This window comes from Microcaecilia unicolor, chromosome 10 (genome assembly GCF_901765095.1).
Source record: "Microcaecilia unicolor chromosome 10, aMicUni1.1, whole genome shotgun sequence".
NCBI classification, from domain to species: domain Eukaryota; kingdom Metazoa; phylum Chordata; class Amphibia; order Gymnophiona; family Siphonopidae; genus Microcaecilia; species Microcaecilia unicolor.
The window spans coordinates 11,496,678-11,520,777 of NC_044040.1; the positions used below are offsets into that span (position 1 = coordinate 11,496,678).

General features: G+C 45.9%; 2 protein-coding genes across 9 annotated transcripts in view; one reads left to right on the forward strand and one right to left on the reverse strand.

Annotated features, from left to right (window-relative positions):
* The window catches only part of LOC115478935 (F-box DNA helicase 1-like), an 87,833-nt gene extending 77,902 nt beyond the window's left edge, over positions 1–9,931 (reverse strand). Inside the window, exons 1-3 of one of the 3 annotated variants that reach the window (XM_030216593.1) lie at positions 9,758–9,931; positions 4,846–5,010; positions 369–904 (exon numbers count right to left, since the gene is read on the reverse strand). In XM_030216593.1, coding sequence (XP_030072453.1) covers positions 369–904; positions 4,846–5,010; position 9,758 — 702 coding nt within the window. In that variant the 5' untranslated portion in view covers positions 9,759–9,931. The other 2 variants (XM_030216592.1, XM_030216594.1) reach the window with 2 other exon arrangements.
* Positions 9,932–11,826: 1,895 nt separating this feature from the next.
* Positions 11,827–24,100, forward strand: part of ANKRD16 (ankyrin repeat domain 16) — a 33,434-nt gene continuing 21,160 nt past the window's right edge. For 5 of the 6 annotated variants that reach the window (XM_030216806.1, XM_030216805.1, XM_030216807.1 and 2 more), the window contains exons 1-4: positions 11,827–12,347; positions 14,515–14,735; positions 21,469–21,511; positions 21,773–21,881. In XM_030216806.1, coding sequence (XP_030072666.1) covers positions 12,007–12,347; positions 14,515–14,735; positions 21,469–21,511; positions 21,773–21,881 — 714 coding nt within the window. In that variant the 5' untranslated portion in view covers positions 11,827–12,006. The remainder of the gene's footprint in view (positions 12,348–14,514; positions 14,736–21,468; positions 21,512–21,772; positions 21,882–24,100) is intronic. The other variant, XM_030216808.1, reaches the window with a different exon arrangement.

The following is a 24,100-nucleotide window of genomic DNA, read 5'->3' on the forward strand; positions in this document are numbered from 1 at the left end:
TTCTGCAGGTGCGCCGAAAAACGGACCTGCGCGCGTCCAATACATGCATCTACACCAGCACAGGCCACTTTTTGGCGCTCCTTAGTAAAAGGACCCCTAAAGACTGCTATTTATGTGGTCCTAGTTGGTCCGGAACTACATATACCAGCACCCCCTTGACTCCACTCATGGAACGCCCTTCTCTAGCCCACTTCCAAACTGGCTGGCCAGAACCAATATTCAGCAGCACCTGCTCAGTTAAATGGCACCAGATATTAAGAATGCAATTCAGGTGGGCAGAAACCTCTCCTGCCTACTTAATCACTTATAATATAGACCCCCCCCCCCCCCCAAGTTTTCAGCAGTCCTCTCCCCATCACAGTACATACCAGCGGATCATTAACAATGGCTCTCCAGTGCCGACACACTAAACTTATGTTTCGATAGATATCCACCACCGGAAGGAAAGCAAAGACGCGCATCAAGAGCTCATCCGGCAGCTGACTAACATGACCTTGAGAAGCCAGTTCAAAACGAGATGTTCCCAGAAGCCCATAGCATGTATCAATAGGCTCATCCTCTCCGTCCACCTCCTCTTTAAAGGTCCCCCGTGCCGAGGACAGCTGAGAGGAGCCCCCCAGATATTGTTTCTTTGCATCTCTACCCCACCCAACATGCCCCCTGTCTTGGCTGCTGTCCCATCTTGAAGAAAAGAGCCTCTTTCCGAAGGGCATGGGCTCTGAAGGGTCCGTCTCCATGTCTCCATCAAAGAATTCTATGATGTCCTCCTCCAGCAGGCTGCCGTTTCCCTGCAGGTTATCTACAGGCTCAGGCTTCTCAGTACGCTGCTTTTCCATGTCCGTATGCTGGGTCTGGCAAACATGACTTTGGAAGTAATCGGTGATCTTTCTCTGTGAGCCTGGTCCTTTTAAAGAGAAAGGAAAATGTTTATAAAAGTAGAACCCTCTCAAAGAGCCTAAAAGTCTAAACACATACAACCAACTAAAACAGCAGAACAAGAGACAACAACACATTTAGACAATTCTTCTGGCAAGAAGGAAAAACAGCCTTAAAGAGGTCTGCTTTAAGGACGGCGAGGGACCCGATACCGACAACAGAGAGGCCGACGTCGTAGGCAAAACAGACGAGGACGCTGCTTCTGGCGCGGTACAATATTTACATGCGCCGGTAGAAGAAACCCCCCCCCCGACGCTGGCGAACAGCACATCGTTTAAGTTTTTCAGACATGGCGGAGACGCGCATGCACGTACGCGGTTCGCGCCTAAACACCTTTATTCTTTAAATGTTCGAAGTTTGAAAAACACCAGACTCCGCTCTACAGCGCTAGTAATAATGACCCAGCGAAACGAAAGTTAAGCACAATAACAAAACAAAACTTGTGAAACAGACACACAATACAGACACTCCAAAACGTAAACAGAGCTGCCTGCTCGTTAAAACAATGGGGAAACAGAGCTTATATAGTTTAATCTGGCTGCCTCTCCCAAAGGTAAGACCTCTTTGCTAACCAAAAGAGGAACCCTTCCCTTAGAGATTACTAGAATAGAAGGGAGATGGGGACGAAGAGGGGGAGTGACCCGGGGCACCCGAGTATACACCCGAGGCTTAGCTAATAAGCTGACCAAACCTAACCAGCCTCAAAGAATTCCTGTGGCACAGAGAAAGATCTCTCTATATAAAAGGCAACACCAACGTTCTATGAAGCCTCCAGCCGGAAGTGTGAAGGGGGAGAGATATCCGGTTTCCTCATGAGTGTCTGCCCCGCCCTCTCTGTAACAGAAACAATCAGTGAAGGAAAACACAGCAAAGCAGTGAAGGACTCAGAGGGGGGAGGGGAGAGAGGGCAGGGACACACACACTCCCACATGCACACAGAAGAAAACCTTGCTAGCCCCTGTTTCATTTGCATCAGAAACGGGGCTTTTTTACTAGTATAATAATAAAAAACTAGAAATTTAGAAAGAGAGACTAATGGGCTCACTTCCTACCTGCTGGGAGACGGAGAAAATACTGAGGCTAGGGTCACATGACCAGGGCTCTTATTGGCTAGCTAGAATCAAAGTTTTTTCTCAGTCTCCACCTGCTGGTAGACGTGCACAACCCATCAGTCCAATCCTGGGCCGGTCCGGAGGGATGCTAAGGAAACAGTCTTAAAGAGGTCTGCTTTATTCTGATTTGTATAACATTCCCAGAGAGAAATTAGAATTATTTTTTTGTTTCTTTCTGGCCTGCCAGTTTTCTCTTGCTCATTTGGGCTTCCAGCTCAAATTGGAACCGGCCTGTACTGGACTATAGCGCCGTAAGCCAGTGGCTCCGGAACCTGCTCCTGGAGGCAACTCAGCCAGTCAGGCTTTCAGGATATCCACAATGAATATTCATGAGAGAGATCTGTATGCACTGCCACCAGTTCATGCAAATCTATTTCCTGAAAACCTGACTGGCTTGGGTACCTCCAGGACCAAGTTTAGGAACCACTGCTGTAAGCCTACAGAGTTCTCTTCTGCCCCTCTTATGTTCCCCTCAGAACTCAACCTAGTCATCACAGTGAAAGTCCTCAGTTAGGGGGTCAAACTGCAGCTCCCTCCAGAATTCAACTAATGTCAACCCCAAGTGTAGCTACTAGGTGTCAGCGCTCCTGATGGCTCAGTCTCCTGTCCCATCCCCCACTCCGACGGCTGTGAACATTCCCGCCCCGACATTTCCAGCACTGGCTAAGCTCTGGGACTGGAACCAAACCCAAGTCTTCCGCATGGCAGTACACGGCATGACTGCCGAGTCACGGGTCCGCCTCAGTGTTACCTTTTGGCTATCCCTCCTTCTAAAGCCATTGTGAACATACGTGAAATGGAAACAGTTATGCTGATCCTCACCAGAAACCCAGGCAAAGCATGGACACCGCATAAATACATTGTTAATGCCAGAGCTTCCAAGTTACCAAGTTCTAGGAGGAAGATTTTAGGCTAGTCCTGGATTTCTGCCAATCTCATCCTGAAACATTACGGGGCCTGCAGCACCGATTCTCATGGGTAGAATCAGGGACCATAAATCGTACGCTGCTTTGGGATGCAAGTCTGAAACCAGGACTGACCAGGAACCAGTTAACTTGGTAGATCTGTAGGGCAACCATTTTTCGTATTGGCTACATTCTTTTTTTTTTGGAGGACAGAAAAACGCAGAATCAGAGAAAATTAAGTTTATAATATCAGTGAAATATACTTCTGGTTGCTTAACCACCATATGGCTTTAAAAAAAAAAACAACCCGATTTCATTATTGTGAAAGCAGTAATGAAACTCCACTGCTAAACCAAAGTTCTTCAGAGGGGAAAATGACTCACAACCAGGGAAAACACCTGGCATGTTTGAATCTATGACCCAATTCAAAGTTAGACAAGCTCAGACTAAAATGCAACTCCAGCTGCCTCTCTGGCTGTTTCCAGCAGTTCACTTCACTACTATTACTTAACATTTCTAAAGCGCTGCCCGGGTAACGCAGCGCTGTACAAATTTAACAAAGAAGGACGGTCCCTGCTCAAAAGAGCTTACAATCTAAAAGAACGAAATGTCAAGTTGAGGCAGTCTAGATTTTCTGAGTAGAGCTGTAGTGGTTAGGTGCCGAAAGCAACATTGAAGAGGTGGGCTTAGAGCAAGGATTTTCCTTATTACTTATTTGTTTGAACCTAAGAAATGACAAGAGTTTGTGGAAACAGATGAAGAATCCTCTGCAGCAACTTCCTTCAGTTACCACTGCACCGGCTGCAATAACCGATTAACCTTCCTCCCTCAGAAAACGTGAAATGTGAAGTGTAAGATTAGCCATTTTGAGTTTTTCTTATTTTCTTTAAGATTGTTTTCCTGATCTTGGCTCTTCCAATTGTGGACAATTATGTAAATATATATTGCTGAGAGAAAATATTTTCCTTTTTATATTAATTTCTGTATTTCTTTACATTTATGTGATAAATGTGAATGTAATTAAGTAAAATGATAAATAAAATAAATAAATAAACAAAAGGAGCTTACAATCTAAAGGACAAAAAGTACAGTCAATCAAATTGGGCGGTCTAGATTTCCTGAATGGAGGTATAATGGTTAGGTGCCGAAGGCGACATTGAAGAGGTGGGCTTTGAGCAAGGATAAAATCTGTGGTAGTGCAGCAGGAATACAATTTTAAAACCCGTTCATAGTAACACAGTAAATGACGGCAGATAAAGACCTGAACGGTCCATCCAGTCTGCCCAACAAGATAAACTCATTTTACATGGTATGTGATATATATATATATACCCGAGTTTGATTTGTCCCTGCCTTACTCAGGGCACAGACCGTACAAGTCCGCCCTGCACCGGTTTTACTCTCCAAATACCGGCGTCGCCATCCAATGTCCGCTTCCATAGATCCATTCCATGGAAGCGGACATTGGGTGGCGACGCCGGTATCCTGTGTGTCTGATTTAACACCAGCCCTCATATTTCTGCGTCTTATCTTTTAAATTTCTGGGTGAGAAACTACAAGTCAGTCTATTTGGATTTAGCTCCCACCTTTCTCATTAGCTGCATTCAGGTACACTAGGAATTTTCCTGTCCCTGGAGGACTTACAACGTAAGGGGTCCTTTTACTGAAGCTTAGCACAAGCTAAATGCTGCATGTCCTATTTTATACTCATGGGTCACGTGGCACTTTAGCACACTCTTAAGCTTTTGTAAAAGGGCCCCCTTAAGTTCGTACCTTAGGAAACGGAGGGTTAAGTGACTTGCCCACGATCACAAGGAGCCGTAGTGGGATTTGAACCAGGCTTCCCTGGTTCTCAGCCTCCTGCTTTCACTCGATACAGGAAAACCTCATACCTGCTCTCTGTCTTGCAGTGTGGTATCTTGGGTAGAGGCCTCTGTTTAAGTCTCTGCTTGTTCGCCTCTGGCTGAAAGGCTGGGTCAGCGACAATGAACCTTCTGTGCTCTGGGCTAAGGCCTGGCAGTCGACGAGTGCGAGGCGACTTCGCTTTGGTCCACTCACTGTTTGTGAATAACAGAAAATGTGTTTATTTAATATATGACCAGAACTACAAAAAGAGGGGTGGAGGAAACAACAACAACAAAAAAAAAAATCGATAACTTAAAACTCTCTCCTTTCTTATCCACAAAACTATGTCACTTGGAGGTTCTTTTTGCCAATGACTACTGGATAAGCACATAAAAGAAAAGGTTTAATGTTCTGTTTGACTATGGTGTTCGAGGACAGATGCACGCATGGTTTGCATCCTATGTACGAGCACGTTCGAATTCAAGAAGTCTCTGATTTGTCTATACTGAAAGGCCTGGTAGGGGGCGGGGGAAAACTATATTCCTCCCTAAAGTCTGAGTAAGGTAACAACTCCCCTTCCTCCCAGATTTAACTCAAAGTCGACAGCCCCTTGTTCTCCCACTGTCGGAACACCCCGTTCAGCCTACCAAGTACAAACCCTGGGGCATATCCTACAGCCGTCTGTAGAAAGCAAGCTCTTTCGGAGAAACATTTTTTCCTGATATCATACAACTTTTGGGAGGGCCCCTTACACTCACTGGTACCCGTTTAATACATCCCAAAATCTCAGGAAAAGATAACCATGGAATCGGCCACAAGGGGTGCGGACCTGTCCAAAGCTGTTCCATTCGTACCCAGACCTTAGGGGAGCGAGCAAGTCACTCCAACAAGATCCAAAGTTGTGCTGCTGCTTGATAATAGAGGAAAATGTCTGGCACAGCCATGCCACCTTGTTATTTCGGGTGATAGAGAGCCTGCGTCCGAACCCTAGGAGGGCGCTTCTGCCAGATGTAACTAAAAAAAAACCTCTAACTTTAGTAAGCCATAATGGAGTGGAGGAGTGGCCTAGTGGTTAGGGTGGTGGACTTTGGTCCTGGGGAACTGAGGAACTGAGTTCGATTCCCACTTCAGGCACAGGCAGCACCTTGTGGCTCTGGGCAAGTCACTTAACCCTCCATTGCCCCATGTAAGCCGCATTGAGCCTGCCATGAGTGGGAAAGCACAGGGTACAAATGTAACAAAAATAAAATAGATACTATTGGAGATTCTACATGGAATGTTGCTACTACTGGACATTCTACATGGAATGTTGCTACTATTGGACATTCTACATGGAATGTTGCTATTCCACTAGCAACATTCCATGTAGAAGCCTGCGCGGCCACATTGGTGATCTGCAAGGGCCGACTTCTACATGGAATGTTGCTAGTGGAATAGCAACATTCCATGTAGAATCTCAAATAGTAGCAACAGTGGAGGAGTGGCCTAGTGGTTAGGGTGGTGGACTTTGGTCCTGGGGAACTGAGTTCGATTCCCACTTCAGGCACAGGCAGCTCCTTGTGACTCTGGGCAAGTCACTTAACCCTCCATTGCCCCATGTAAGCCGCATTGAGCCTGCCTTGAGTGGGAAAGCACAGGGTACAAATGTAACAAAAATAAAATAGATACTATTGGAGATTCTACATGGAATGTTGCTATTCCACTAGCAACATTCCATGTAGAAGGCTGCGCAGGCTTCTGTTTCTGTGAGTCTGACGTCCTGCACGTATGTGCAGGACGTCAGACTCACAGAAGCAGAAGCCTGCGCGGCCACATTTGTGATCTGCAAGGGCCGACTTCTACATGGAATGTTGCTAGTGGAGGAGTAGCCTAGTGGTTAGTGCAGTGGACCCTAATTCTGGGGAACTGAGTTTGATTCCCACTGCAGCTCCTTGTGACTCTGGGCGAGTCACTTAACCCTCCATTGCCCTAGGTACAAATAAGTACCTGTATATGTAAGCCGCATTGAGCCTGCCATGAGTGGGAAAGCGCGGGGTACAAATATAACAAAAATAAAATAAAATTTATTTAACACCCTTTTGAAGGAATTCACTCACGGCGGTGTACAGCAAAAATAAGTCAAACATAAGCAATAGACAATTACAGCAGTAAAAATATTCAAACAACAGTATGGAGTAGTATGCATTACAATGCCATCACAATACACAATAAAACATTTTAATAGACAGTATAGGGTGTAAGCACTGCACGTTATGTCGATCCCCCGATGACGCTATTGCGAAACGAGTCCTGTCATGTTCGAAAGCAGATAAGCGCTGTTTTTGCCTAGTTAATGTATTGGTCCTCTTTTTGGAGGGGGGGGGGGGGAAGGGATCACAGTAATCAGAAAACTGTAGGTAGATAAGAGACCATGGGGCTCATTTTCAAAGCACTTAGCCTTCCAAAGTTCCATAGAAACCTGTGGAACTTTGGAAGGCTAAGTGCTTTGAAAATATGCCTCCATGAGGCCTATCCAGACTACTGTCCCAAGCTGTGTTGAATTCAAATACTGTTTTCATCTCCACCAGGAGGCTGTTCCACAAATACACCACCCTTTCCATGAAGAAGTATTTTCTCAGGTTACTTCAGAGTCTGCCCCTTTCACCTTCATCCTATGTCCCCTCGTTCCAGAACTTCTTTTCAATTGAAAGACTCGCCTCCTGTGCATTTATGCCACACAGGTATTTAAATGTCTATCATATCTTCCCTCTCCTGCCTTTCTTCTAAAGAATACATATTGAGAGCTTTAAGTCTATCCCCATACCTTTAGGACGAAGACCACTGACCTTTTTAGCAGCCACTTTCTGGACCGACTCCATCCTGTTTAGATCTTTTTGAAGGTGCGGTCTCCAGAATTGAACACAATATTCTAAATGAAGTTTTATACAAGGGCCTCATCATCTTTTTCTGACTGAAGAAGGGGAGATGGGGATGGAGATGGCATTCAGAGGAAGGAAATGGAGAAGAGTTTCAGACAAGAGGCGCAGAGGAGGGAAATGAAAATGGGGTCTAGAGAGGAGATACTGGATCAGGGATGTGATCTGCAGTCAGAAGTGGAAGGAATAATCCCGTTATTCACTGTTTCCCCACCCTAGTTTTTAAGATGGGGGGGGGGGAAAGGTCAGCACCTGGAACTGGAAAGATGCCACCCTAAATTAATTTCTCCATACTCTTAATCCCCTCATTCAAACCCCACAGCCCCTCTGATCTTTTTTCCTGCTCCCTACTCAGAATTCTAATACCCTCACTCTGTGACCCCCCTCTCTTCCCTCTCCCTCGCATAACCCAGACCCTCCAATTCCTTCAAAAGTTGGACCATGGGCCTGGGTAGAGCGGGAGAGAAATACGAAAAAGGATGAGTGCATTACCTTAGCTGTTATTCTCCACCACAGCACTGAGCCCTGGTTTCCCACAAAGATTCAGCATGGACCATTCAATTACTTGGTTCCCAAACCTGGTTCTGGAGGCACCCTAGCCAGTCAGGTTTCCAGGTTATCCACAATGAATATTCATGAGCAAGATTTGCAGGCAAATTTCTCTCATGAATATTCATTGTGGATAACCTGGAAACCTGACAGGCAGGGGTGCCTCCAGGACCAGGATTGGGAACCAATGACTTAGACTACATTTTTTTGTATCCCTTCCAGCAGGCACATAATCACATAGCCTGAAGAGACCCAGTCCAAATGCCAGTTTTCCTATAGAAAACCAGGCTAGAATCTTCAGTGCAACCTCACTGACAGGCTTTAAAAAGGGATCAAACCTTTCATGCAGGTTTTTAATCTACTGTCGTCTATTACACTACTGTGTTGCTAGAGTTACAATCGTGGTCCTGATAAAATGAACACCTGGATCTGTGACAGGTCTAGACTTATGCATTTGGCTGCTTTGTTTCTGTAAAATTGAGCACATAAAGCAGACCTGATGAAAGACCACAGATAAGAAATTAGAAGCATGTAATACAAACTATTCAAGAAGCTTTTTTTTTTTTTTCAAATACGTAAACAGCTTGAATTAGATACGCGATAGATTCCCGCTGAAAGGCTCTGCTAAAACATAAAGAAAGCTCTGTGGTGGTATGCAGGTTTTGTTACCACCACCTCCCGGAGATGAAAACGGTAACGGAATTCAAACATGCGTGGGATAAACATAAAGGAATCCTGTGCAGAAGGAAGGGATCCTCAGGAGCTTAGCCTAGAATGGGTGGCAGAGCTGGTGGTTGGGAGGCGGGGCTAGTGCTGGGCAGACTTATACAGTCTGTGCTGGGGCTGGTGGTTGGGAGGCGGGACTAGTGCTTGGCAGACTTATATGGTCTATGCCAGAGCCGGTGGTGGAAGGCAGGGATAGTGCTGGGCAGACTTACAGGGTCTGTGCCAGAGCTGGTGGTGGGAGGCGGGGATAGGGCTGGCCAGACTTATAGGGTCTGTGTCCTGATGAGGACAGTACAAATAAAAAAAGTAGCACATATGAATTTATCTTCTTGGGCAGACTGGATGGACCGTGCAGGTCTTTTTCTGCCGTCATCTACTATGTATGTTACTAATACGTGATATAAACACCGCCGTTAAGGTGGTAAACAAAAGATCCGTGAGATCTGCAAAATCCGGTGCGATCTGTGTGTTTTACACAGACACTATCAGGGCAGCAGCGGATGGTCCCGGAAAGGTAGCAACAGGGTTGGTTCTTGGGATACCCACAGTTACCGTTTAACGGGGGTGGGTGGGTGGTGGGGAGGGGTCGTTTGCATGCATTTTATCGTCACCACGCGAGAAAGGAAACCGAAACCCTTGAAACAGACTACGAGGAAGAGAAAGACCTACCATACGCATTAATATCACCTACCCACTCCTCTCTCTACCATGCAAGCTCTTAACAGTATTGCTCTCGGACCCTCCCTACAGGAACCCGGTGTTTTCTTACTCTGCTCCAAGCAGCAACCTGTCAGTCACTCCAGAATCACTTTCACTTTATTTTTCCGCCGGAGTCGCGTCCGCCCCGCCCACCCAATTACGGAGCAGGACATGAGCAGCACCCCCCAATCAGCAGCCTGCTTCAGGGTTCCTTCCGTAGAGACCGTGTGGAAAAGGGAGGGCCAAAGGCACGTTGCTGTCTGTGGAACTCTACAGGAGCTTCCGTATCATCGTCGTCACGAGATCCTGATCGCTTCCGGGGCGTGGCACATAGGCCCCTCCCTTGATGTAATGTAGGCAAGCAGGTTTAGTAGGAAGTTACAGTTTTGTTTTGTTGTTTTTAATTGTATTGAGTATACAAAAAATATATAGTTAAATTCAGCTATAAGCAAGTCACAAATGTATAATATTTTAACAAGAACAGTACAACTACTACAGAGAAAACAGTGAATATCCAGGACCAAAGTATAAATATTCTCAGATAGTAACATAGTAGATGACGGCAGAAAAAGACCTGCACGGTCCATCCAGTCTGCCCAACAAGATAAACTCATATGTGCTACTTTTTGCGTATACCTTACCTTGATTTGTATCTGTCATTTTCAAGGCACAGACCGTATAAGTCTGCCCAGCACTAGCCCCGCGTCCCACCTCAGTCTCTGCCAAGCTTCTGAGGATCCATTCCTTCTGAACAGGATTCCTTTATGTTTATCCCACGCATGTTTGAATTCCGTTACCGTTTTCATCTCCGCAACCTCCCGCGGGAGGGCATTCCAAGTATCCACCACTCTCTCCGTGAAAAAAATGCTTCCTGACATTTTTCTTGAGTCTGCCCCCCTTCAATCTCATTTCGTGTCCTCTAGTTCTACTGCCTTCCCATCTCCGGAAAAGGTTCGTATGCAGATTAATACCTTTCAAATATTTGAACGTCTGTATCATATCACCCCTGTTTCTCCTTTCCTCCAGGGTATACATGTTCAGGTCAACAAGTCTCTCGTACGTCTTGTAACGCAAATCCCATACCATTCTCGTAGCTTTTCTTTGCACCGCTTCAATTCTTTTTACATCCTTAGCAAGATACAGCCTCCAAAACTGAACACAATACTCCAGGTGGGGCCTCACCAACGACTTATACAGGGACATTAAAACCGCTTTTCTTCTGCTGGTCACACCTCTCTCTATACAGCCTAGCAACCTTCTAGCTACGGCCACCGCCTTGTCACACTGTTTCGTCGCGTTCAGATCCTCAGATACTCTCACCCCAAGATCCCTCTCCCCTTTGTGATTTACATACAAGATAAATAATTATCTAAAGTTTTCCATTTTAACAGTTTACTAGATTTCTGTAAAGTACAACTTAAATTATATAACCCAATTCCACCACTTGTGAAAGAGATGAGTTATCCTTCCAACGATTAACAATGAGTTTAAGGGCAACAGAAATAATTGATTTCCATATTTATTTATTACATTTGTACCCCTTTTTCAGTAGTAGCTAAAGGTGAGTTACATTCAGGTACACTGGATATTTCTCAATTAGCACATTAAGTGGCAACGGACCAATAAGTTGCACGGCATGTGAAGACCGCTCTGGGTGGATTAAATTGAAAGTGTGTGGGGCCAACCTGAGAATTTTATCACTAGTGCTGCAAGCTGAAATGTGTGATAATAAGTTTCCTACAAATGCTTGATCAAATCCTCTTGCCTTCTTTAACTTCTTTGTAACAGCAGTTGTATGATGTAACCTGACACCATGACAGTTCTCTGTAAGCCACATTGAGCCTGCAAATAGGTGGGGAAATGTGGGATACAAGTGCAATAAATAAATAAAAAATTGGAGATTCCTACATTGAAACAACATATGTGAACGTGTACAGTATTTTATTATTATTATTTAATTTTGTTTTCTTACACGCAGAACGACGGCTGCGCGGGGAAGGGAAAACATAGACTAACCTAAGTGCCTTCAACTTCTCGACGTCATGCCGTTCTAGTCTCAATCAAACCTCTTGGGTATGATATGTCCTGTTGTGATCCCAGTTTGCTTTTTTGCCCCGTTGCATGCAGGGAAATGTAGTTTTCGTTCTTCTGCCCCGCAGCCCGTTTTCGTTCCGCTGCGTTTTAACTATTATTTTTTTTTCCTGTTACAATAATAATAATAAAAGTCGAACTAAATGAGAGGTCCGTCGGAGGAAGAACAGAGGCGGCGCTGCCCTGTGCTCTAGGCCGCGGTTCCATCCTGACTCTGAAGTTCCCCTGATGATGGCGGAGGAGTCGCAGCTGAAGCAGATTGTCGGGCTGATCCGGGAGGGTCGCTGCCACCTCCTGCAGGCCGAGCTGCTGAAGGTGGGGGAGTCCGGGGCAGCGCTGAAGAGGAAACACCTGGGCAGGTCGGGAGACACCCTGTTGCACTATGCGGCCAGGCACGGCCACCTGGGCGTCCTGGCCTATTTGGTGGAGACCCTGGGCCTGGACCCGGAGCTGGTCAATAATGACTACAAGAGGCCCCTGCACGAGGCGGCGGCCATGGGCCACAGGGACTGCCTGCTCTACCTGCTTGGCAAAGGGGTCCAAAGAGACTGTTTGAAAAAAGCAGACTGGTGGGTCACTGGCTCATGCATTTTAATTCCTACCCGTAGGCAGGGCTTTTTTTTGAGGGGGTACTTGGGGGTACTGAGTACCGGCACCTTTTCCATTGTCTGCTAAAATTCACCCATGGACTCTTTAAGTTTTATGAAAGAGCGCAGGCTTTACACATCAGTTCTCCCTTGTCATAGATTCTGTGACTGGCAGGGGGGGGGGGGTCCTGGCTATTGTGGGGTGGGTCCTCACTGATCACCCCACCCCTGAATGGTGGCCTAGCATTTGAATACCGGCACCTTTTTCGCTAGAAAAAAACATACTGACCGTAGGTCTTAGATGGTGCTGCTCATCCTGACCCTCAAAAATGCCTACAACTTGGGATTGTTTATTTACATATTTCTAAATTGCAATGTCCAATTGTCCTAATGTACACAGTGAAAAGACACACAAAAAAAAACATAGGTGATTGTATATTAGTGTCTGGAGTAAAAGCTTATTGTATAAAATGAAGGTTCATGGCATTATTTTTTATAGGGGGGTAGTTGTGAGGGAAACGGGACACCCAAGGGTGTACCATAGGTATGTAGGTAACAATACTAAGTCTAAGGAAAACACAATTAAGCATAGGTCACAAGTTCCTAAAATCTCTCATCTACTGATCAGAACCACAACTGCCAAAGCAAATGTATTCTCTATAGCACCAAAGAAAGTGCAGATAAAAAGGTTTCTAGGACAGATCTACAAGTCCCTCACTAAAATGAACAGAACTCAGATGATGTCAACACATACTCCTCATAGATTTTTAACAATTTTTTTTTCATAAAGGCCATTTATATTCAAACTCTCCCAGGTACTTATCTGAAGCAAAGCTGTTTCACCCTGACTTCGTCAGGAACGTTTTTATTATGCAGCATTCTCAATACCCTGCCACGGAATATATGTAGTCTAAGACCTGGGAGAGTTTGAATATAAATGGACTGTATGAAAACAGAAAAAAACTGAAAAACTAAGCAATAAAATATCAGAGTTTTTTTTAGGACTAATGAAGAAATAGGGTGGTGGATCATTAGTCCAAGTCTTACTTTAGACGTGAGCTGAGCCAGTGAAGTCCTTTTTCCTCGTATTTTTGTTTTTATAGCAAATTAACCGTTACTGGCTAGTTCTATATAGTGATATTTTCTCCAGAAGAAACACATTGGGTGTTTTTTGGCGGGGGTTTTATTTCTTTCATAGCCCCAGTCCAGTCTGGTCTATTTTTGGACATGATGTCTTTTCACTGGTGTCTCCCCATGGCCCTGTTTACTAAGCTGCACTGAAGGCACACTAACGTTTTAGTGCTCGCTAACACTAAAGACACCCATAGGACTATATGGGTGAGTCTAGCATTAGTGCACGCTGCGAAAAAGCTCACCTACAGCATGGCTTAATAAACAGGGCCCAAAATTTTCAGGGAGTTATTTTACCCCCAGATGGCCAGGTGTTCTTGGCCCTTTATCTATACTTTCTTTCCAACATGTGCTGGGTTGAGAGAATGAATATCTGATGATGCTCTGGAGACTTCCCCTTTTGTGCTACTGTAAGGCATATGGAAGATCACGAAGCAAATGGCAATTTCTACTCTTTATTACTTGTCAGAACAAGTAAAATGACTGGATGGAAGCCTAGGCATTTGTACAGTCACCTAATGCTGACAATTCCTGCCCAGACCTCTGTTGGATTGCTCTGTGCTCCAGTTCATTTCTCACTGCTCACGGTTTTTTTTATATCTTCTTAGTGCTTGAATGCTAATTCATGCAAACTTTTCCTTCTTGGGTGGGACTAGGTGCCCTGTTTGGATAATAATCACAGTAATAACAGAGGGAATGTGCCCCCACTCCCATGCATTTACTGCACAGGCTTTGCACTTAGGTGCAGTAAATGCAAAAACCTACTGCACTTAGTCCAACACAAAGGTTATCACCTTACATATTTGGATCTAGTTATTAACCTGTATTTCTGTGCATTCAAGTGCACTGACAATGCAGCAAATAAGCTTTTTTCTTCATTGTCAATTCTGGGCCTTTCAGTTTTTATTCTCTGTCCTATCCTGCCTTTTTTTTTTTAAAGCACATATTAAATTATGTTTGTGCTGTTATATGGAAGGTTAATATACCGTCCTTGGCCTAAGTCCCTCTTTTGTTTTAGGACTCCTCTGATGATGGCTTGTACCAGAAAAAACCTAGAGCTGATTAAAGATCTCGTTGAACATGGAGCCAATCCTTTACTGAAGAACAAAGATGGCTGGAACAGCTTCCACATTGCAAGTCGAGAAGGTGACCCACAGGTCCTCAGGTACCTGCTCTCCGTCTCCCCGGACATCTGGAAGACGGAGAGCAAAATCAAGAGAACGCCTCTACACACAGCAGGTAAATGGGTGCAAAGCTATTATCTCGGCTGTAATCGGAGACTGCCCTAATTAACTAACACGGATGACATGGAGGCTGGAACTGAAGCATCCATCTTCTTGCAGTACTGTGTGTTCAGAAGGCCGATTGTATTAGAACCATTTGCATATATTTTAAAGATATACCTGCATCGTTTTGGGCTGTGTAAAAGCATTCCATGGATGCCAAGTCTCCCACATCAGGAGTCGGCTCATTGTAGTGGGTGTAAAATTCCCATGAGTGCAGGAAATATGATATTTAGATCAAAAGAAATAGATGAACAGTCTTTCTGTAACAGCTTCTGTTTCAGAGCAATCTGAAAAAGAGGGGAGACATGATAGAGGTATATAAAATAATGAGTGGAGTGGAACAGGTGGATGTGAAGCGTCTGTTCACGCTTTCCAAAAATACTAGGACTAGGGGGCATGCGATGAAACTACAGTGTAGTAAATTTAAAACAAATCGTAGAAAATTTTTCTTCACCCAACATATAATTAAAACTCTGGAATTCGTTACCGGAGAAAGTGGTGAAGGCGGTTAGCTTAGCAGAGTTTAAAAAGGGGATGGACGGTTTCCTAAAGGACAAGTCCATAAACCGCTACTAAATGGACTTGGGAAAATCCACAATTCCAGGAATAACATGTATAGAATGTTTGTACGTTTGGGAAGCTTGCCAGGTGCCCTTGGCCTGGATTGGCCGCTGTCATGGACAGGATGCTGGGCTCGATGGACCCTTGGTCTTTTCCCAGTATGGCATTACTTATGTACTAACACCTCTGGTTCCCTTGATCCTTATAAGCTGGTAACATAGTAGATGATGGCAGAAAAAGACCTGCACGGTCCATCCAGTCTGCCCAACAAGATAAACTTGTATGTGCTACTTTTTGTGTATACCCTACCTTGATTTGTACCTGTCCTCTTTAGGGCACAGACTGTATAAGTCTGCCCAGCAGTATCCCCGCCTCCCAACCACCAGTCCTGCCTCCCACCACCGGCTCTGGCACAGACCGTATAAGTCTGCCCAGAACTATCCCCGCCTCCCAACCACCAGTCCCGCCTCCCACCACCGGCTGTGGCACAGACCATATAAATCTGCCCAGCACTATCCCCGCCTCCCAACCACCAGCCCCGCCTCCCACCACCAGCTTTGGCACAGACCGTATAAGTCTGCCCAGCACTATCCCCGCCTCTCTACCACCAGTCCCGCCTCCCAACACCGGCTCTGGCACAAACCGTATAAGTCTGCTCAGCTATAAATGGCACTGTAGCCCTAGGGCAGATCCAGTTTGTAACGGAAGCTGAAAGGAGGAGGAGACAGCACCCCCTAGGGGGCAATCAAGTTACTCATGAGATGACACTGTTGCCTGAATGCATCCTTCTGGGTCGATGATCAGAAGCAAACGAAGGCACTAGAGGCTGTTAGCGCCATACTAGCGCCTGCGTTTGCTACTACCCCGTGATCAGAGCCCCTGAGCGTGTGAACCAACACGCTCGTGGGCTCTGAACGCAAGTAACATGCAAATGGATGCAAAATGGGGCTAAACCTAATCATTCCCAATGATCAGCGACCAGTGCACCAAAGATTGGCTCGTTGGCTGGGGCAAACCCTACGCCAGCTTGGACCTGGCATTAGGGTTTGCTGACCATTGGGGAGGAATGGTGAGCCCTGTCCAGCATGCATTTGCATACTAGCAGCCCCCCATTCCCCCCAGTGCAGCAGCCCCCGCAGGAACCTTGAGCTGACATGACCAACCCCCCCCTTCCCCCCAGCAACGGGGCTGGAGGTCCAATGGACCTCAGGTCCCCCCGACCACCCCCCTGACACAGGTTCAGGGGGGCTGTAGATCCAGTGGGTCTCCAGTCCCCCTAACCCCCCCCAACATCCCTCAGATGTCCCTGGTGGCCCAGTGGGCCGCGGGTGAATTCCCCCTCCCCCCACCTGTTGGTCTAGCGGCCCTTCCCCACCCTCCTACCTTAAGTTGGAGGAGGGAGGTGACCTCTCTCCTCTTCCATCGGCGCCGCCTGCAAAAATGGCTTCCCAGCCCTGCCCTGTGCTTCCTGGGATGCATTAGATGGGACTTCACAGCCCAGACCTGTCAAACAAGTGTGGGAGGATTGTGCTCAGACACAATCCTCCCACACTTCTACCCCACGATCAGAGAGAATTGCGTGCTTAAATTTGCATGCAATTATCTACTACTACTATTTAGCATTTCTGTAGCGCTACAAGGCGTACACAGCGCTGCACAAACATAGAAGAAAGACAGTCCCTGCTCAAAGAGCTATGTAATAAAAGTGAGCCAAGTATAGGACAATCAAGCCATTGTGACATCACTGATGAGGTTGGCTCTTATTGGTGGCCTGAGGCATTATGACATCACAATATTAGCTCTGGTTACAAGAGACGACTACTACTACTATTTAGCATTTCTATAGCGCTACAAGGCGTACGCAGCGCTGCACAAACATAGAAGAAAGTCAGTCCCTGCTCAAAGAGCTTACAATCTAATAGACAAAAAATAAAGTAATCAAATCAATTAATGTGTACAGGAAGGAGGAGAGGAGGGTAGGTGGAGGCGAGTGGTTACGAGTCAAAAGCAATGTTAAAGAGGTGGGCTTTCAGTCTAGATTTAAAGGTGGCCAAGGATGGGGCAAGACGTAGGGGTCAGGAAGTTTATTCCAGGCGTAGGGTGCAGCGAGACAGACGGCGCGAAGTCCGGTGGACCTCCAGCTGCCTGACTCTCCCCCCCCCCCCAACACGAGGGCTGGAGGTCCGGTGGATCTCCAGCCCCCCCCCCCGCACCCAAAAAATATACCTGGTGGCCCAAGTGGGCTGCCAATGTAACCCCTACCCTTCCTGGTGGTCTAGTGGCAAACCCACCCCCCCAATACCTCAGAGTTTCTCCCTTATATGGTAGGGAAGCCCTGCCCACTGCATCCCAGGATGCACTGGGCAGGGCACCGCCATTTTGAAGATGGCTCTAGAAAGAGGAGGGAGTGCTAATCCCTCCTCCAACGTTGAGGTACTGGGGGGGGGGGGTTGCCACTAGACCACCAGGGAGGAAGGGTAGGGGGTTGCGTCAGCAGCCCACTTGGGCCACCAGGTATATTATTTTGGGTGTGGGGGGGGGGGGGTTAGGGGGCTGGAAATCTACTGGATCTCCAGCCCCCCATCTCGCCATCCCAGGGGGGGGGTTGTGGGTGGGGTCCCATGTACCTCCAGTCCCTGTGTTTCACAGGTCCGGGCTTTTGAGAGCCTGGACCTGTCAAACAAGTGCGGGAAGATTGTGCCTGAGCCTCCCACACTTTCCCAGGATGATCAAGATTGTAAGCTCTTTGAGCAGGGACTGTCTTCTGTGTATGGTGTACAGCGCTGCGTATGCCTTGTAGCGCTATAGAAATGATAAGTAGGAAGATCAATGCTAATAATGCACTTAATTTTATATGTTATTAGCATTGATCATTGGGGAGTTAATTCCCCATGCTGTTCTGGCACTATTTTTAGAGCGCTGTTTAGGCTCAAGCATGGGGAATTGATCATCGGGGCCTCAGTGTTTCCATTACATCCCACAGATCAATCCAGAGATTTGAGGATTATTCTCATCTACCAGCAGGTGGAGATAGAGCGCCAAATCTGAGCTATAAGACTTCCTGTGCTGTAGCTTCTCCTTCAGTTTGCTCTATATTTCAGCAGGTGGAGGGACATATCCTGGGCAGCTCTGTAATGGATGCTTGCTCCTGGCCTGATCTCCAGGTTTAGTTCCGCTATGGGGGTTGTCTTGGCTTTGCAGGGTACAACTGGTGGTACAAGGTCCCTCCCCCACCCCCCATCACCTGCTCTTTCTGATAATTAAAAAAAAAAAAAAAGGAGGTGGCAAGATGGCGGCTGAGTAAGACGCAAGTGAAGCAGCTCCAGCCTTACCTTTGCTTGTTTCCTGAAACCCGGTTTTCTGATGCCCAAAAGAAGAGGCAGACAACGCACCAGCCCGGCGGTGCAATCTACGCCATCTCTTGGGACTCTGGACCGCTTCATGGTTCCGAGTACGATTGCGGGAGCGTTGCCTTCGCTGCCGACGAATATGGAGAGAGGACTCCCACTTTCGCGGCTTGAGGCTGAGACATCTTGGAGCCCCGAAGAGCGTAATCCTCCCCCGATGCCGGCGGAAAACCCGGAAGCAACTCAGGAGACTCTGAGCGATCAAATGCCAACGGGGCCTCCTGGCACGGGCGCTGCTACGGGCCTAAAGACGCCGATGGACCCCGCTATTGTAATAGCGGGAGAACAAGGGGAGACAGTCCTAGGAGAAAATCTAGCGATGGGAGGAAGCCAGCTACCGAAGAAACCAAATGTAGGCTTACCAAGTAAGTCCTTATTACCCCCTAAACCAAAAGAAATAACTTTAGAGTCAATTTGGGAAGCTCTAGCTTGTCTAGAAGCTTCTTTTGCTTCGAAATTCACATTTGTAAATGAACAGATTGAAACCTTGTCTGGAAAACTACCCTGTATGGAAAAAAAAATGGAAACTTTGAGTAAAGACAATGAAAATAATTCTAAACTTATACAAAACTGTCAACAGCTACAAGTTAACCTGATTAAAGAAAATATACTTTTACAAAATAAGGTTGAGATGCTTGAAAATTATCAACGTTCTAATACTCTTAGACTGTTAAATTTTCCAAAACAGCTGTCTATCTCACCTCTCATTACTTTTAAAAAATACCTTACAGAAGTATTGAAAGTATCCGAACAGTCATATCCTCCTATATCAAAGATATTTTATGTAACGTCTTTTTTGAAGAGAGATTCTGAAAGAGTAATTCCCCCAGCAGAAACTGGGGATGTAAATCTAACACAAATGATAGAAGATGATATGGTGGGACTTACGTCAGCAACACTCAAAGTTACATTTATTCTACAACCAGATAGAGACTGGATACTAAAACAATATTTTTTGCATAGAGAACAGAATTTCCTTGGTTATAATATAAGAATGTATCCAGACGTCTCAAAGGTAACGCAGAAGAAAAGACAGGAATTTCTCAAACTTCGCCCCAAGGCATTGCAATTGGGAGCAATGTTTTGGTTAAATTTTCCCTGCAAATGTGTTATAAAGTTAAATTCTGTTAAATATATATTTTATGACTCTAAACAACTTAATTCTTTTTTGGACTCTAAGTTACCTGGCTCACCCATTTCATTACCGGGACCTGTAATAACTTCTACGCCATAAAGTATATACTCGGACTTTTTGCTCAGCCACCTTTTTCTTAGATGTTATTAAATATAATTTTCCTGATATATAGTATATAATGCCTCCATATTGTGGACTAAAGATGAGAAATAGATCAAGATTTTCCTTTTCTTTGATGAAAAAATTATTTTATGTTATGAATGATTAATAGTCATCTTTGCTGATTTCAAGAATTGTACTTGAATTAAAATGTTAAAAGTGATAAATAAAGAAATTAAAAAAAAAAAAAAAAAAAAAGGATTAATTTACCAGAAAACCTCCTGCCTTTAAAAAAAAAAAAAATTGTTAAAAAGCAGGAATGTTGTGCCGGACAGCTCAAGCAGTGCTCAGCGAGCTAGGGCTTTGGGAAGCACCTTGGCTTGCTTACTGCACTTGCCTCTGCCAGCGACAATCCTCCAACCTGTATGTTCTTCTGTCTGACTGTTAAACGGCTGGAACCAACAGCAGATCAGCAATTTCACATTTCAGTACCCTAGGGTACATACTATCCAGTTCAAATGATTTACTACTCTTTAATGTGTTGATTTGGCTCAGTACATCTTCCAGGTTCACTGAGATTTCTCTCAGATCTTCCACATCATCACCCTTGAACACCATTTCTGGTACAGGTAGATCTTTATATATATATATATATATATATATATATATATATATATATATATATATATATAAAAAGGCAACCCCAACGTTCTATGAAGCCTCCACGGAAGTTGAGGCGCCCGAGATATCCGGTGTGCCCTGGACTGTCTGCACCGCCCTCGCGTCAAAACGTCATGACGTTGAGGGCGGAGCTATGACACTCGAGGGCCGAAATGGAAATGCCACAGGCACGGCCACGGAGGCACAGCAACAAAAAAAACCCCAAACCCTCCCCACACACAGCGACGCGAACCCCGAACAAGGCAAGTAGCTCAGAGGGACGGAGGGAGGGGGCCCCTTGCTAGCGCCCGTTTCATTGCGCTCAGAAACAGGCATTTTTTCCTAGTGTGTGTGTGTGTGTGTATGTATATATATATATATATATATATATATATATATAAAATTTACGTTGCAGATCGTTTGTACATGCAGTTCAACTCAATAAATATATATAAAAAAACAACAACAGTTAGTAAATGAATATAGATGGCACTGGTGTTTGCTCCTTTCTTCTGCATGTTTCTTTTTGCTTGATGGATGGAGGGTGAGGCAGGAGGTTTTGACTCTCCTAGATGTCTTTCTTTTCTGCTTTGCTATCGACAATACTGAAGGAGGAGTTACAGCACAGGATGTCTTATAGCTCAGATTTGGCATTCTCTCTGCTGGTAGACGGGCGTAACCCGTAAGTCTCTGGATTGATCTGTTGGGACGAAAGGAAAGAAAATTAACAGGTAAGAACCAATTTTCCCTTTTCTGCTTCTGGGGAAGGACCTGTGTCTGAACAGCGTTTTTACTGACTCCTTCCCTCTTCTGTTTTCACACAGCCATGCATGGTTGTCTCCAAGCTGTTGAGGTGCTGCTGGAGAGGTAAGTGGGAACCCAGCTTTCCTTGTTGATTTGGTAACAAAATATCTTCTAGAGTTTGAGCTAGAAAAATTAAGAATTGAGTTTAATAGCGAGCATCTTGATGCCAGAAAAATCAGTGCCATGGATTGGTTTAGTGCATATGCTGATTTGCACTTGTGAAAACAGGCACACAGAGGCTGATATTCAGGCAGTTTTAAGTATTATTCCTGCTTCACAGAAGGGGTTTTTTTTTCTAGAAATGTTCTCTCTTTTATACCTAAGATGCCAGTATGATGCAGACAGCAGAGACAGCTGTGGAGTCACACCCTTTATGGACGCTATACAGCATGGACACATGAATGTGGCCCGCTTACTCCTACAGAAGCACCAGGTACTATTTGTAATATATATATTTTTAATTTATACCATATCAAAAATATTGTCCGATCAATAGCAGTGACCATATATGGTGTGGAAGGGGAAATGCAGCAGTGTCCCAAGGAGACCTGCTAGCGAGAGCAGACCAAGAAACGTGTGATCCAACTTCCTTTGCAAAAGCTCTTTCATTTCTAGGAAAATTGATGTAGAGTCTAGTGCAAGGACTTAAATCATGGAAGGGGTGTAAAACACAGACTGACATAAATTAGCTCTTACTCCCCCTCCCCCTCTACAAAAGAAAGAACACACTTTGTCATAGTTGTGTATCCAAATCGTATTATGCAATTTAAGAAAAATTACAAATGATCCGACTTGATGTTCAGTTTTGTCATCATTTCCTTCTCAGTTGGTCTCATTCACTGGCAGTTAATACCCTGGTGGTACTTTTTCATACCAAGGTACTAAAAGGTGTGGAATTCCTTACCGAAAAAGATAAGATCCCAACATGATTATTTGGTTTTTCATAAGTTTTTGAAATCTTTCCTTTTCAAAAATATCTGTCAGTCGATCCTGGTGCCTAATCTCCCCCTTCCATTTCTCCACATTATGCTTTACTAGTAAAAAAGGCCCGTTTCTGACACAAATGAAACGGGCGCTAGCAAGGTTTTCCTTGGAGTGTGTATGTTTGGGAGAGTATGTGAGAGTGACTGTTTGAGAGTCAGAGTGAAAGTGTGAGTGTGTGAGAGAGAGAGTGAGTCTGGGTGTCAGTGTGTTTGTGAGAGAGTGTGTGTGAGAATGAGAGTGTGTGTATGTGAGACACAGTGTGAGAGAGAGTGTGTGTGTGTGGGCAAGAGAGAGAGTGTGTGTGAGACACAGATTCTCTGTGAGAGTGAGTGTATGACACCAAGCGAGTGTGTGAGTGACTGTGTGGCACATAGAGAGTGAATGTGATACTGTGTGAGACAGAGTGTGTGAGAGTGAGAGTCAGAAAGACATTGTATATGAGAGAGAGAGTGTGAGCCGTGCCCTCCCAATCCATGGCCATCTGTCCCCTGCCCCCTCCATTCATCCTTTTCCAGCAATTCCCCTCTGTCCCTGAGCCCTGCCCTCCCAATCCATCGCCATCCATGTTTGTCTGTCACCTGCCCCCTCCATTCATCCCTATCCAGCATTTCCCCTCTCTGCCTGAGGCCTGCCCTGCAATCCATATCCATCCATGGCCCTGTCCCCTCCATTCATCCCTATGCAGCAGTTCCCCTCTCCCTGAGTCCTGCCCTTCCAATCCATGCCCATCCATGCTCCTCTGTCACCTGGCCCCTCCATTTTTCCCTATCCAGCATTTCCCCTCTCTGCCTGAGGCCTGCTCTGCAATCCATATCCATCCATGCCCATCTGTCCCCTCCATTCATCCCTATCCAGCAATTCCCCTCTCCCTGAGTCCTGCCTTTCCAATCCATGCCCATCCATGCTCATCTGTCACCTGGCCCCTCCATTTTTCCCTATCCAGCATTTCCCCTCTCTGCCTGAGGCCTGCTCTGCAATCCATATCCATCCATGCCCATCTGTCCCCTCCATTCATCCCTATCCAGCAATTCCCCTCTCCCTAAGTCCTGCCCTTCCAATCCATGCCCATCCATGCTCCTCTGTCACCTGGCCCCTCCATTTTTCCCTATCCAGCATTTCCCCTCTCTGCCTGAGGCCTGCTCTGCAATCCATATCCATCCATGCCCATCTGTCCCCTCCATTCATCCCTATCCAGCAATTCCCCTCTCCCTGAGTCCTGCCCTTCCAATCCATGCCCATCCATGCTCCTCTGTCACCTGGCCCCTCCATTTTTCCCTATCCAGCATTTGCCCTCTCTGCCTGAGGCCTGCTCTGCAATCCATATCCATCCATGCCCATCTGTCCCCTCCATTCATCCCTATCCAGCAATTCCCCTCTCCCTGAGTCCTGCCCTTCCAATCCATGCCCATCCATGCTCATCTGTCACCTGGCCCCTCCATTTTTCCCTATCCAGCAATTTCCCTCTCTCCCTGAGTCCTGCCCTCCCAATCCATGCCCATCCATGCTCCTCTGTCCCCTGCCCCCTCCATTCATCCATTTCCAGTAATTCTCCTCTCTCCCTGTGCCCTGCCCTCCTAATCCATACCCATCCATGCTCCTCTGTCCCCTGCCGCCTCCATTCATCCTTTTCCAGCAAGTCCCCTCTCGCCCTTCCATGACCCCCCCCCC